At 40.6% G+C, this 13,163-nt stretch overlaps 1 protein-coding gene across 1 annotated transcript; it reads right to left on the minus strand.

The window, feature by feature from the left end:
- Positions 1-1,967: 1,967 nt before the first annotated feature.
- On the minus strand, positions 1,968-12,105 carry LOC113453593 (keratin, type II cytoskeletal 6A-like). The gene is made up of 9 exons (XM_087925258.1): positions 11,423-12,105; positions 9,698-9,912; positions 8,752-8,812; positions 8,367-8,462; positions 7,137-7,301; positions 5,238-5,363; positions 3,534-3,754; positions 3,172-3,206; positions 1,968-2,520 (listed from the first exon to the last, which is right to left on the minus strand). Exons 1-9 carry the CDS (start codon positions 11,936-11,938, stop codon positions 2,324-2,326), a joined length of 1,632 nt encoding a protein of 543 aa, XP_087781384.1. The 5' UTR covers positions 11,939-12,105; the 3' UTR covers positions 1,968-2,323.
- Positions 12,106-13,163: the final 1,058 nt, after the last annotated feature.

A 13,163-nucleotide genomic window follows, 5' to 3' on the forward strand; every position in this document is an offset into this window, starting at 1 on the left:
TTTATGATGTTGAACAACAGAATGGGTTCAGCGTGAGAAAAGGTGTAAAAAAACTGCCAACTTTAACAGTCTTGCATATAATAGTTACAAATGGTTGCCTACAATACATCTGTTTTCTTGTATCATTTGTTCCCCACAAAATTATAAAAATTATAAATTATAAATGATTGCCTACAAAACATCAAGAAGGATGCGGTAATGATGGACAAGATAGAGAAAATGACAATCACAATTATCAAAGGTGTAGAGCGATGTGGGATAGCTTCTTGAATGTGGGAGTTTTCTTGGTTAGAAGGCAAGAAAGTTATTAAATATTACGTGGAAAAAATAGATGGGAAAGAAACAAATCAATCATTTTGGAACTTTTTCAAACAGAATAAAATTATGTCATAAAATCCTTTATACAATGGACTTTTAAAAGAGGAATAGATTTTGTACATATACCATGTTTCTCTGAAAATAAGACCCAGTCTTATTTTCTTTTGGGCTCCAAAATAAGTACTAGAGCTTATTTTAAGGGGTTGTCTTATTTTTCCATGTAGGGGAGGCCCACTTCTTCTGCTTGCTCACAGCGGGGCAAGAGGCCGCGCAGTGTGCTGGTGCTGCCGCCGCAAGGAACTGGCCCATGAACCCTGTTTAGGCTTACCTCAGGGCCACAGAAGACCAGGACCACCCATACCCCAACACCTGCTTTGTCTCATGGCGGTGGCAGCTCTAGCAAGCCTGTCCAGCAGGATCCCGCTTGGCCACCAGTCCACTTCTTCTGCTTGCTTGCAGCTGCAACAGAGCAGGGGGATAAGTTACATGCCATAGCCACAAGGGAGTTGTCAGGGCTTGGATGGCCTTGCTGCAGAGGCCCTGAGGTAAGCTGCTGCAGGGTGCGTGGGGCATCTCCCGACTGCCTCACCTCGGGTCGACGAAACTGCTAGCAACCAGACGGAATGGACGGCCACCCGGCCAGATGTGCGGGCACTTAAGTAGGGCTTATTTGGGGGGTAGGGTAAAACATGCTAGGTATTATTTTCAGGATTGGTCTTATTTTGGGGGAAACAGGATAGTACAAAGGTATTGGTGGTTATTAGTAAACGGTAAATTAGTTCCAACATCAGAGCCAATGCATTTTTTAGGGGAAATATTTATGCTCTGCAGGCATCCCAGAGGAAGTTGATCAGCTATTGTGAGAAAAGAAAGCTGAATCCATAGAATATCTTATGCTTATCATAACCAATATTGATATTGATACAACACTGTTTGAAACCTTATTTATAAGTTTCTTCCATGGAGAATCTGGAAGAGTTTGTCTAAAAAGATCACACAGTATACGGAAACAACTTAAGATATCACCAACATAATGATGTGTTCTTCCACCAGACAACATACCACTTTCTCTTATCTGAAATATTCTATGTTCAAGAATGATATATGTCTTCTGATAGATTTGCAAAAAGTAGCAGAAGCTTCTTACAGTATAAGAAGTTTATTGTGGGGAGGAACTTGCTTCCTTCAGTTTCTTATGTGGTTGCAGTAAATCATATATCTAACATATAATGCAAACTTATTTTTTTCTAGATAAACAACTGCACTACATTTTTCTAATGAAAAACTAGCAACGCTGTTCTTCTAAAAGCCAGTTTGATGTAGTGTTAAGACACCAGTTTGTAAGTTATAGTAATGCCTTAGAAATAAATCCAATTTGGTGACCATGTTGTGCCAGTCACTTTTTCTCAGCCCTAGGAAGTGGACACTGGCAAATCTCTTCTGAAATCTAACCAAAAAAAAGAGCTTCAGGCAGTTGCCAGGTATCAACAGTGACTTGAAACAAAAGAAAAGAAAAATTTAATGTCTGAGAATTGAGTTGACCGTTGTTCAGGTCTTCTCCAAACATATCCCCTTGAAGATCATAGGTGTCCAAATCGCCCATTGTGCGGTATCATGATTCTGGCCTGCTACAATGATGCTGAGACTAATTTTAAATGAATTGCCTCATCTTTTTATTGGATATGCACACCGAAAAGCAAAGCCATATTTCAAAGTACAGATTTCAAGCATAAAAAACAATACAGAAGATTATCCAGTTTACACAAACCTTGAAAAATGTAGAAATCTGACCTGGGTTAAAAAAGGAAAAATAAGAACCAGCCTGTCCTCTGTAGAGTTTGACTCGTGTGAAAAGCAGAGTGCTGTCTACATACAATCAAAGAAATGGCATGTCTTGCAAAATGTGAACATGGAGCAAAGGACAGGTGTATGAATACTGCACGGAGAGGTCCAGGGAAGACATGGTCCACATGTTTCATTTTTTCAAGTACAAGGAATTGGACCTTTAGCTTATGTAACTTGTTGAAGGACAGGAAACGAATTTCATGCTAGAACAGCTGCCATCTCCGAGATTTACAATGTTGCTGCAGCCGCCACCGCCTCCTGCTGCGAAGCAACTCCTTCCGCCCATGCCGAGACCACTTCCATAGCCAAGGCCGCTGCCGGCAGCAGATCCTCGTGAAATAGGCGAAGAGATAACAGCTGTGAAAAGAAGAGACAGAGAAGAATCTGGGCATTTTCCGTTCTAAGAAAGGCAGCACCTTTGTAGAAATTATGAGAAGGGTACTCCCTCTATGGACTCTGTCAAGTCCATCCTTCCTAAAATGGGACCTTCAAACATTTCCCCCAAATGAAATGATTTTAAAACCTCTTTATTTATTTTACTTGTCAATGGTGCCAAAGGTCAGATGAAAGGGTATTATGATCTCGCTTGAGATCAAATGCAAGAATTCCAAGGTCATATGGGATCTGAGAATGAAATTACTAATATGTTGTGAGATTTGGTGATGATCAGAGTCCCTACAAATTTGCTTTTTTTCTGAAAAATTGGTTGAATTCTGTCCTATGGCATTCTACAGGGTGTTTAAAATGTTTATAGATGCAGATTTTCAGCACGTGCCTGCAGCACTATATTTGGCATATTAACACACCAAGAACTTTGCTGTGTTGTTGCTAAGTGTAATTGTTGCAGTTGTAAATGCAAAACTCACAATTGTAGGGGGAGATGCAGGGCAGGAGAGTTGAAGGACAGCACAAAGTACTGTTCTCTTCCTCTAAATAGAGGCAAAAAGCCTCTTAATCACCACTCTACAGCAAAGGTCTTATGATGTGAATATTCTTCGGTATACTTACAGATGTTCACTGCATCTGCTGCATCATTTGCCAATCTGCAGGAAACAAAACAGAAGTCAACATGGTAAGAATTCAAATGTATCCTTGTTAACTGAAAGAAAACTAATATTGTATGACTATTGTTGCAAAGGCCTTAGAGAGGATGAACTTCAAGAGAAAAAGACTCACGATGCCCACAGAACCAGACGCTAATGGGAATGGAATTGTTGAGGGGGGAGGATTGTGGACTGAACCCAAGGCACCTGGAGCCCATCACCATACAGATTACTTCATTATTCAAAAATAATAGTAAAAAGGTAGTCTTTCAGTACAAAGACTTGTACAGATCTGTAAAGATTCTACTTAGATGGGCTGTCACTGACCGATATTCTTCTCCTTCCAGGAGCTTTTTGTAGGTTGCAATCTCAATATCCAGGGAGAGCTTCACAGTCATTAGCTGTTGGTATTCCTTGAGTTGCCTGGCCATCTCTTGCTTGGTTTTCTGAAGGGCATCCTCCAGTTCAGCCAATTTCTGCCTTGCATCTTTGAGTGCCCGTTCACCTTGGTCTTCTGCTTCAGCAATCTTCCCTTTTAGGTTAGCACACTTAAGGGAGGAAGGAAAGAGAAATTAGCCAAGAAGGCCATCTCCTCAGAACAAATATCTTCAGTTATATTTCCTCATAAGCAGGGCTGGGATTCTACCAGTTCGCACCTATTCGCTAGAACTGGTTGTTAACATTCTAAGCAGATTGGAGAACTGGTTGTTAGAAGAAATTATTGGCCTAATCTTGTAAGGAAAGCAGGAAGGAAACATTCTGGTGTTGCTTACAGAAACTGCCTTTCTGTTAACCCTTATTACATTCTTGGCAGGACTAGACTTCCTGTCTCAGGAACTTCTCTGAAGTTTTTTTCCCCTCCTTTGCTGGTACTTGGTTATGTGGAGTGACCATTCAAAGTTACAATGGCACTGAAAAAAGTGACTCATGACCATTTTTCACACTTATGACTGTTGCAGCATCCCCATAGTCGTGAGTGGCCAGGAGAGGAGATGCGTGCCTCGATGTGAGTGATATTGAGTTAACATGCCACCAAGCCACGCCTACCAACTAAGCCACGCCCACAGAACTGGTTGTTAAAAAAATTGAGTTCCACCCCTGCTCATAAGCAGATATGGTAAACTTATATTGACCCAAGACCCATTCTTGGACTTTTGTAGGATCTCCAAGGCACACCCAAAATGTCAAGGGCCTTCTGCTCCAAACATTGTAAGCATGGATGGTATTAAAGAAATAATATGATCATGAACAAAATATTCCAGAAGAGCCCCTTTGAGTATAGAATCTTAGAGCTGGATGGGATCTTGAAAATCTTCTAACTGAACCTCCTGCCCAAGGTAGGAGTCTTTATACCATCCTGGACAAATTGTTGTCCAATCTTTTCTTGAAAGTGTCCAGTGATGAAGCACCCACAGCTCTGGGAAGGAAGTATTTAAGCTTGCAATGAAATGGGACATTTTCAGTATCCTGTAGACAGTAACTGATCTGTTGCATTGCAACTAGTGATAGGATTTTCTTTTTCCCAACCTCTTCTAGTTAGTGCACTAATAGGATCAACCATGTTGCTGTGGTTTTTTGCTTAGATAGGATGGAGTGTGATATAAATGGAAAGGTGGAAGGAAAGAAGATATCCAGGGCAAAGATGGCTACTTGCATTTGTATGCTGGCCAGGTGAGTTTAGTAACTTACAATACCAATTAGATGAAAATGAAATAATTATTAATGAATGAATTAGACTTACAGCTATTTGTAAAAGAATAATTGGGTTTGTGAAAATTATGAGGATGAGCATCATCGTAAATTGTCCATGAGTATTTTCTCTCTGTTTCATGTAAAAGTCTTGCTAATTTTGAAGTTAAATATATGCAAAAAATGTAGCACTATATTAAGATTAAAAGAGAAAGCATTTCAACCTGGGAATAATTGGTTGGGAAAGTAATATGATGACATATTATGGTGTTCTTTCAAGCCAGAAATGTGGCGGAGTAGAACCACTGTATGACCATAACTTGGGAAAACGCAGTAGCCTACCTGCTTTTTCACACCTTCAATTTCAGCCTTCAGTTTCTGGACATGTCGGTTGAGTTCTGCAATCTCATGCTTGGCATTACGAACATCATCATTGTGCCTTCCAGCGGTATCCTGGAGTTCCTCATACTAAAAAAAGTGGAAAGCAGCTACTGTAATTTAATTATTTAATTGAGGGAGTCATTTGTGAGAGTGGATATCTCTGTTTGTCTATTGGCCTCCCACTATCTGCTGCCTCAAGGCATTTTGCATCACAAATCTTACATTTGTTTATTTATAGTTCATAAATCTAAACCATCCATCTCCCCAAAGAGGGACTCTGGGCAGTGTATAATATAATATCACCAATAAATACAACATTAATTAAAACTAAATTTTAAAAGATGGGAAGTTGTACAACTTGCCTCATGGTGTAACCAGAACAATCTGGAACTGAACCCACTCAAAACCATAGATATAGTAGTAGACTTTAGGAGAAATCCTCCCATAGTACCATCTCTTACAATATTAGACAACACAGTATCATCAACAGTAGAGACCTTCAAATTTCTAGATTCCATCATATCACAAGACCTAAAATGGACACTTAACATCAAAAACGTCATAAAAAAAGCATAACAAAGAATGTTCTTTCTGCACCAACTCAGAAAGCTCAAACTGCCCAAGGAGCTGCTGATACAGTTATACATAGGAATTATTGAGTCTGTCATCTGCACCTCTATAACTGTCTGGTTTGGTGCTGCAACCCAACAGGACAGATACAGACTCCAGAGAGTAATTAGGACTGCAGAAAAAGCAATTACTACCAACCTGCCTTCAATCGAGAACCTGAATACTGCATGAGTCCAAAAGAGGGCTGTGAAAATATTTACAGACCCCTCACATCCTGGACTTAAGCTGTTTCAACTGCTACCCTCAAAACAACCCTATAGAGGACTGCACACCAGAACAACTAGACACAGGGACAGTTTTTCCCCTGAAAGCCATCACTCTGCTACACAAATAATTCCCTCAACACTGTCCAGCTATTTACAAAGTCCGCACTACTATTACTATTAATCTTTTCATCACTCCTTATCACCCATCCCCTCCCACTTGTATGAATGTAACTTTGTTGCCTGTATCCTTACGATTTATATTGAGTGTTTCCTGGTATGATTTGATTGCTTATTGTACTGTATGACTATCATTAAGTGTTGTACCTTATGATACTTGACTCTTGACGTATTTTTTTTAATGTACTCTGAGAGTATTTGCACCAACAAATTCCTTGTGTGTCCTATCACACTTGGCCAATAAAGAATTCTATTCTATTCTGTTCTGTTCTGTTCTGCTCTGTTCTGCTCTGCTCTGCTCTGCTCTGCTCTATTCTATTCTATTCTATTCTATTCTATTCTATTCTATTCTAAAAACTAAATTAGGGACAAGCATTTTAAAATTATAGAATAATGACAATTAGGCATCAAAGTGCAAAAAAAATCCTAAAATGCTATTCAGTTTGGATTATTACATTTCCCAAACAGGGAATTTTAGCTGAGAAGTTGGAAGGTTGCACTTGAGGACACATAGTGCGGTATACATATCTACCACAATCTCCTTTGGGGGAAGTGTCTTTCTAAAAGTGCAACTGCAGCAAATTCAAAAGGAAACAGGGAGGAATTAGATTTATCAATGCTTGTACTCTAAACAAGAGGCCAGAGTGGCATGCAGCTTCCCTGACTGCTAATAGATTTACAAGAAACGATTGGTGAGACAATGAGAAAAGAAAAAAGGCAACATCCCTCCAACTGGCTTAGCTTTGCTAATTCCAATTTTGGAAGAAAACATTCGGCCTCCCCTCACAGCCTATTCACTGTAAGGCAGCAACAGCTCACCCACCCGACTTTCTGGATGACGATTTACCTGGCTTTGGTACCAAGCTTCAGCCTCTGCCCTGCTTTTCTTTGCAATGTCTTCATACTGGGCTTTGACTTCAGCAATGATGCTGTCGAGGTCCAGGTAGCGATTGTTGTCCATGGACAAAACCACAGAAGTTTCAGAGATCATCCTCTGGAGCTCTGCCAGTTCCTGCAGGTGTGATAGGAATAGTCCACTCAGAAAATATACACAAAAAATTTAGACCTTGGCAAATACCTAATTCAAAATTTAGAGCAAGCGGTCCTTTCTATTAGGTAAGTAAGGAAATTGGATGGAGTATTCATTTTGCATGCTTTCTTTTGTTCCCCAAATTACTTTCATCTTTGTTCTAATGATCACATTCATTGATGGAAAATACAGCTAACCAGAAAGGACAGGTTGCGATGAAAGCTGTTAAAATATATACATGGAAAATCCAAAGAACTGCACAGAGCACAGAATTCCCTTCCTCCAAAAACTCACCTTTGTTCTCCAAGTTGTCAAATTTAAGAATCTATTGCCTAAGTACAATCAATTATCTGAAACTTATACAAGACAGTTTTTGGATTGCCAAATGCTTCCTGTTCAATTGTTATTTGCCTGACCCTGAATAGCTAATATTTATTTTAACAAAATCATATTTTGCATTTCATTCTGCAGGCAAACCTATGCAGATAAATTTATGATTGATGTAGTGTTGGTCGATCAGTAATTTTCATGGAAGCCACAAAAGATCAGCAAATATTGGACTAAGAGAATACAAAATGATTCTTCCTGATGAGAGAATGTATCAATAGATCTTGGGATACAGGAACTGCAGGATTTCTTAGATAATTCTTAATTAATTAACTCTGAATTAACTCTGAACCAATTTTGAGAATCTTAATGTTCTTTAAACTACTCGAGGAATTTTCAACATCTTTTGATTTTAATTTAACCTTCCTTCCTTCCTTCCTTCCTTCCTTCCTTCCTTCCTTCCTTCCTTCCTTCCTTCCTTCCTTCCTTCCTTCCTTCCTTCTTTCCTTCCTCCCTCCCTCCCTCCCTCTGTCCCTCCCTGTAACAAAATATACTACACATTTCTTTGTTTAGCAATCTTGTTTATCTAGGGGTGAGGGAGAGGGGACTTCTCATAGGGAAACTATTTCTGGAAAGTAAATGAATATAAAGCTATCTCTTTGGCAGGACATATGATTGCATAATAGACCACAGTTCAAAGAAAATACTGTTGAGGCTTACCATTTCATGTAGGACTGTGAGGAAATCAATCTCCTCAACTAAAGATTGTAATTTAGTTTCTAGTTCTGGTTTGACCATGTAGGCAACATCCACTTCCTAAAAAGAAAACACTGAATTTAAGGGCAAGAAGTTAAAGGAGCATGAAGGCAGGCAGGCAGGCAGGCAGACAGACAGACTGTATGTATGTATGTATGTATGTATGTACGTATGTATGTATGATGATATATATGTATGTATGTATGTATGTATGTATGTATGTATGTATGATGTATGTATGTGTGTATGTATATCCTAACTGAGGTAAATGTACTCATTTCTGGGATAGTCCTATCTTTTAACATCACAGCAAGGGCTACTCATATTCATACTGCAGACAAACGCTCACCTTTTTAAGGATTACAAAGTCGTTCTCTGCTTCTGTACGCTTATTGATCTCATCTTCGTATCTATTCAGGGAGGAGAAAAAAAATAGCACCTACTGAGAGAAATTCAGGTAAGCTGTTGTGATTCTAAAATGTTTTAAAAGGGTCCCAACAATATTGCAGACGTGATTCTCAGATGTGGATGGTCAGTTATAACAAAACAGTCTGAAAAAATTTGCTTTGTTACACAACTGGACCTACCAGATCTGAAGGAGGGCAGACAGATAGAAAGATGGACAATGTTTTAAATATTTTATTCCCTGCCAACATTCTGTGGTTGAGAGTGGCCTCGGCCTGCCATTCTTGGCCTGGGCAGATTGAACAATCCTCCACAAAGAGTTAGCAGCCCTATGATACTCCGTGTCAATTTAATGATCATTTGAATTTGTGCAACCTGGGAATATTAACTATGCTGAGATCCTAGGGAGTTGAAATCCACATATTTGTAGAATGCTTGATGGCCAAGAACCAATCTGTGGTTCTTTTATCCCCTCATACCTAGCTGGTAAATCACCTCAGCACTTTTGTTTTTAACAGAACCTGTTGTGAGATCCTTAGATGCAATATCAGCAAAGGGTGTAAACGAGAGCAAACCTGAAGGGCTAAAAACCTTAAGAGACACTTTGGTTAAAGCACCAGACTTGGAACTGGGAGTGACTTTTAAGACTCATCTTAGGTACAAAGCCAACTCAATGACTTTGGGACAGTCACTCTCAGCTCTAGGAAGCAAGTCATGGAAAACCACTTCTGGAAAAGCTTGCCAAGAAAACCATAGGGGCCAGGCCAGGCCAGACCAGGCCATTGCCAGGTATAAAAAAACAAAAAGAAACCTGACTTGCTGGCATACACATACATAAAAGAAGGAGTAAGATGAAACGTGGATCAAAGCTGAAGGTCTGAAAGTCTTACTTGGTCTTGTAGTCCTCAACAAGGTTTTGGGTGTTATGTAGTTCTCCATCCAGCTTTACTTTCTCCTTCTCCAGATCATTCAACCGTGTCCTCAGATTGTTGATGTAAGCATCGAAAAGTGGCTCAATGTTACTCTTCACAGTTTTCTGGTCATGTTCCTGCAGCAGAGCCCATTTTGTTTCCAGCACTTTATTCTCTTGCTCAAGGAAACGCACCTGGAGGCGGAAAGACACAGATTTGGGGGTTGGAGGATTAAAGGGGGAAATCTTCTCATAATCCCTGGCATAGTTCTCAAATTGTTTTGATGTATTCTTGAGCAGATTGTAGAAAAAGCCTACTTTTTTCTTCCTTTAATCTCTCTCTCTCTCTCTCTCTCTCTCTCCCTCCCTCCCTCCCCCTGCCCCAATAGTTAGCCTACCTTTACTTAGTGCCCTCTAGCTATGAGTTAACTACATGACCTTGGACCAGTCTCTGTCTCCTAGTCCAACTCATCTCATAGGTTGTTTACTTGAGAAAATAGGAGAAAGGTGTGTGGGATATGTTCACTCCCTTGAGTTATTTGTAAAAATAATAAAGGTGGTATAAAAAATAAGTAAATATTCCTCTAGACTAGTTTTTTTGTGGGACTGTAACTACCCATGCAATTCTGTACGTCACCAATGCTGCAATTGTCATCTCAAAAAGTACCCCATTATTGCATAAATACTTCTAATAGACACTTTGAAATGAGACAAATTGCAATTGTAGATGAATGAGTGAATTCAGGAATGAGTGAATGAACTCTAAGCCTACTTAGAGCATCATCTTGCACACACTTTGAGGGTGATATCTACCTCTTCCTTATCCCACATTACTCATCATGACCTAATTCTTTCTTCAACTCTGCTAAAGTTTTTTTTCCGAGCAAGAACTACATCATATCTGCATATTTTATATTTCTAGGCTAAAGGGACATAGCTATGTGTTTCAAAGCAGTGTGATTCATGATTGCTAGCTAGGAAAAAAGATTCAATGGCTCCAAATTCCACAGAATTCCATACATTGCAAGAAATACAAGGCATGCATAATGGGACCTCAGACCTTCTCAATGGCCGCCCTAACCTTTTGGAACAGCCTCCCAACTGAGATGTGAGGGATTGATTCCTAACTCTTTTTAACTTCTGGGGGGTTGAGAAGACCTGGCTCTTTCCCAACATATTGGGCTGGGGGTTGAGTAGTGTGGAAGATTCTCTGACACCTTTCTTTTCACTACATTTTTTAAGGGATTGTTGTGAGCACCCTAGAGTTAACATATGAGACAGGTGGCCATGTAAGTCCCAAAAATACATAAACAAATAAACAAACAAACAATAAATAAATAAGAAATAAAGTTTGATTAGACCTTATTTTCTTACCACTAACGTATAGTGAGAAACTCTGTTGACCTACTGAGATTCACATTACAGAAAATATGATCTTAACTTTTCCAATCTCCCTTTTTTCAACAGGGAAAAAAAAAAATCCCCATGGCATTCCTCTCATCAAGTTGCTGTTGCAAGCAAGAGCATCAAAACCAGCTAAAACTGGCAGCTCGGTAATCTCCTCTGGCTGGTGCCAGCCAGTGATAAATAGCAGCTGTGATGAAATTAGTGAAAATTGCGAGAGGAGCTGGAGGAAGGCTCTTGAGCTCTTTGCCCAATTCACTGCAACCTGAAATAACAAAAGAAAATATTCATTTATTCTCACCTTATCTATGAAGGAGGCAAACTTGTTGTTGAGTATCTTGATCTGCTCTCCTTCTTCTTTGCGAACCTTCTCTATGGTGGGGTCAATCTCCAGTTTGAGAGGCGCCAACAGGTTGGGATTGACAGTTACTTTTTGGATTCCGCCTGGTGGGCAAACTGGGAAGCAAGAGTCCCCTCTCCCTCCACCAAAACCAGCCCCGCCTAGCCCATAGCCTCCACCAATACCACCACCAACAGCATAGCCATTAGAAACTCCACCACCGTACCCATAGCCTCCACCGAAGCCACTGCCATAACTGCCTCCAACTGCAATTCTCCTGGGCCCACCAAGATTGTAAAGGCTTTGGCTGCCAAAACCAGCCCCACCAGCCCGGCCCCAGCCAGCACCGCCAGTGCCACAGCTTCCACATCTGCCCACGCTTTGTGAGCTCCAGTTGGGGCGACACAAGTTAGGTAGGATGGCAGATGAGTTACTGAAGCCTCTCCTCTGAATTCTGATGTTGGCTCGGTGAGACATTTTAGTTGGTGAGGAGCTGAAGCAGAAAGAGGCAGAAAGAGAGGACACAGTCTGTGAAGCAGAGGCAGGTGTAGTTGTCAGCGCTAGGTTTTAAGGTTTCTTCTCTTTTATATATATTGTCAAGGAAGTGGGATTGGTTGTGATTGCAGTTGATCATCTTAGTGAATAATGTTGCTGGGCATGCCCTAAGGTTATTTTGAACGGTGACATCAGTCTGTCCTGCCATACACACCCCACACCAAGGCTAAATGGAAGTGCAACCAGCTAAGACATGCTTGCTTGTCATTTGAGAGTAATGAATACTTTCCTCAAGTTAAGCACTCAATGATGGAAATGAGCCAGAGAAATTTATCCAAGGAGGAACAACAAGAGCGGGAAAACTGGTGGGAAATCTTGTTCCATATAAGTTGCTCTAGCTTGTGAGGTAGATGGTCTGGGGGTAATTTTGGACTTGAAGCTCCTGCTTGAAGACCATGTGCCCAATAGATCCTATCTTCATCCTGTGTACTAATTGCACCCATTCTTGGATTGGGAGACCCTTTAGATCAGGGGTGTCAAACTGGCAGCCTGCAGGCCGGATGCATCATGCAGAGGCCACGCCCACCCCAGCTCCGTGAATGGGGAAAACGTCACAAAACATCACGTGACGGCAATGTGATGTGGCGATTTTGGCACCCATGTTTTAGAGTTAGACAGTCACTCATGCCGTAATCACCACACATTGGATTCCTGCAATGTACTGTATATACCCTTGAAGACCATTTGGAAGCAAAAGCTGGTCGAAAATTCAGTGGTACAGGCATTGGCTGGACATGCCCAGATAACTCCATTGCTCTACAAGTTGCATATATCACTGAAGGGCTTCTGGTAGCCAATTCACTTTGTCGTGCTCACTGTTATAACACCAGACTTTCTTGGTAGAGAGACAGGTTAACTGAGGACTGTCTGTTTCATACACTTTCTTCCTAGCCAGGCAGAGTTGGTTTGTTTCCGGTCCCTTCTCAATCAATGCCATCATTTGGGACATAGGAAGCGTGCCTTCTTATTCACGCTGTCTGAATAATATCGTATCAGAAATTGTTATGGCTTCCATGCAAGTGAGGTTCTGGAGGTCTTTAATAACATGGTTGTTTCCCCAGGTCTGGGTGTTTTGTTGGCGGGATATTATTAAACAGTCACTCTAGTTCCTTTTTATTGTTGTTGTTTAAGCTGCCCAGATTGAATC

This window comes from Pseudonaja textilis, chromosome 2 (assembly GCF_049901715.1).
Source record: "Pseudonaja textilis isolate UNSWEBS1 chromosome 2, rPseTex1.2, whole genome shotgun sequence".
Classification (NCBI taxonomy): domain Eukaryota; kingdom Metazoa; phylum Chordata; class Lepidosauria; order Squamata; family Elapidae; genus Pseudonaja; species Pseudonaja textilis.

What these genes read in the sequence shown, in the direction of transcription:
- LOC113453593 (XM_087925258.1), bottom strand. Translation starts at nt 11,938, where the DNA reads ATGTCTCACCGAGCCAACATCAGAATTCAGAGGAGAGGCTTCAGTAAC. An exon ending in GTTGAGGACTACAAGACCAA is followed by an intron (nt 8,813 to 9,697) that starts GTAAGACTTTCA and finishes CTCCCTGAATAG; the next exon opens with ATACGAAGATGAGATCAATA. An exon ending in AGCAGATGCAGTGAACATCT is followed by an intron (nt 2,521 to 3,171) that starts GTAAGTATACCG and finishes TTCTTTTCACAG; the next exon opens with CTGTTATCTCTTCGCCTATT.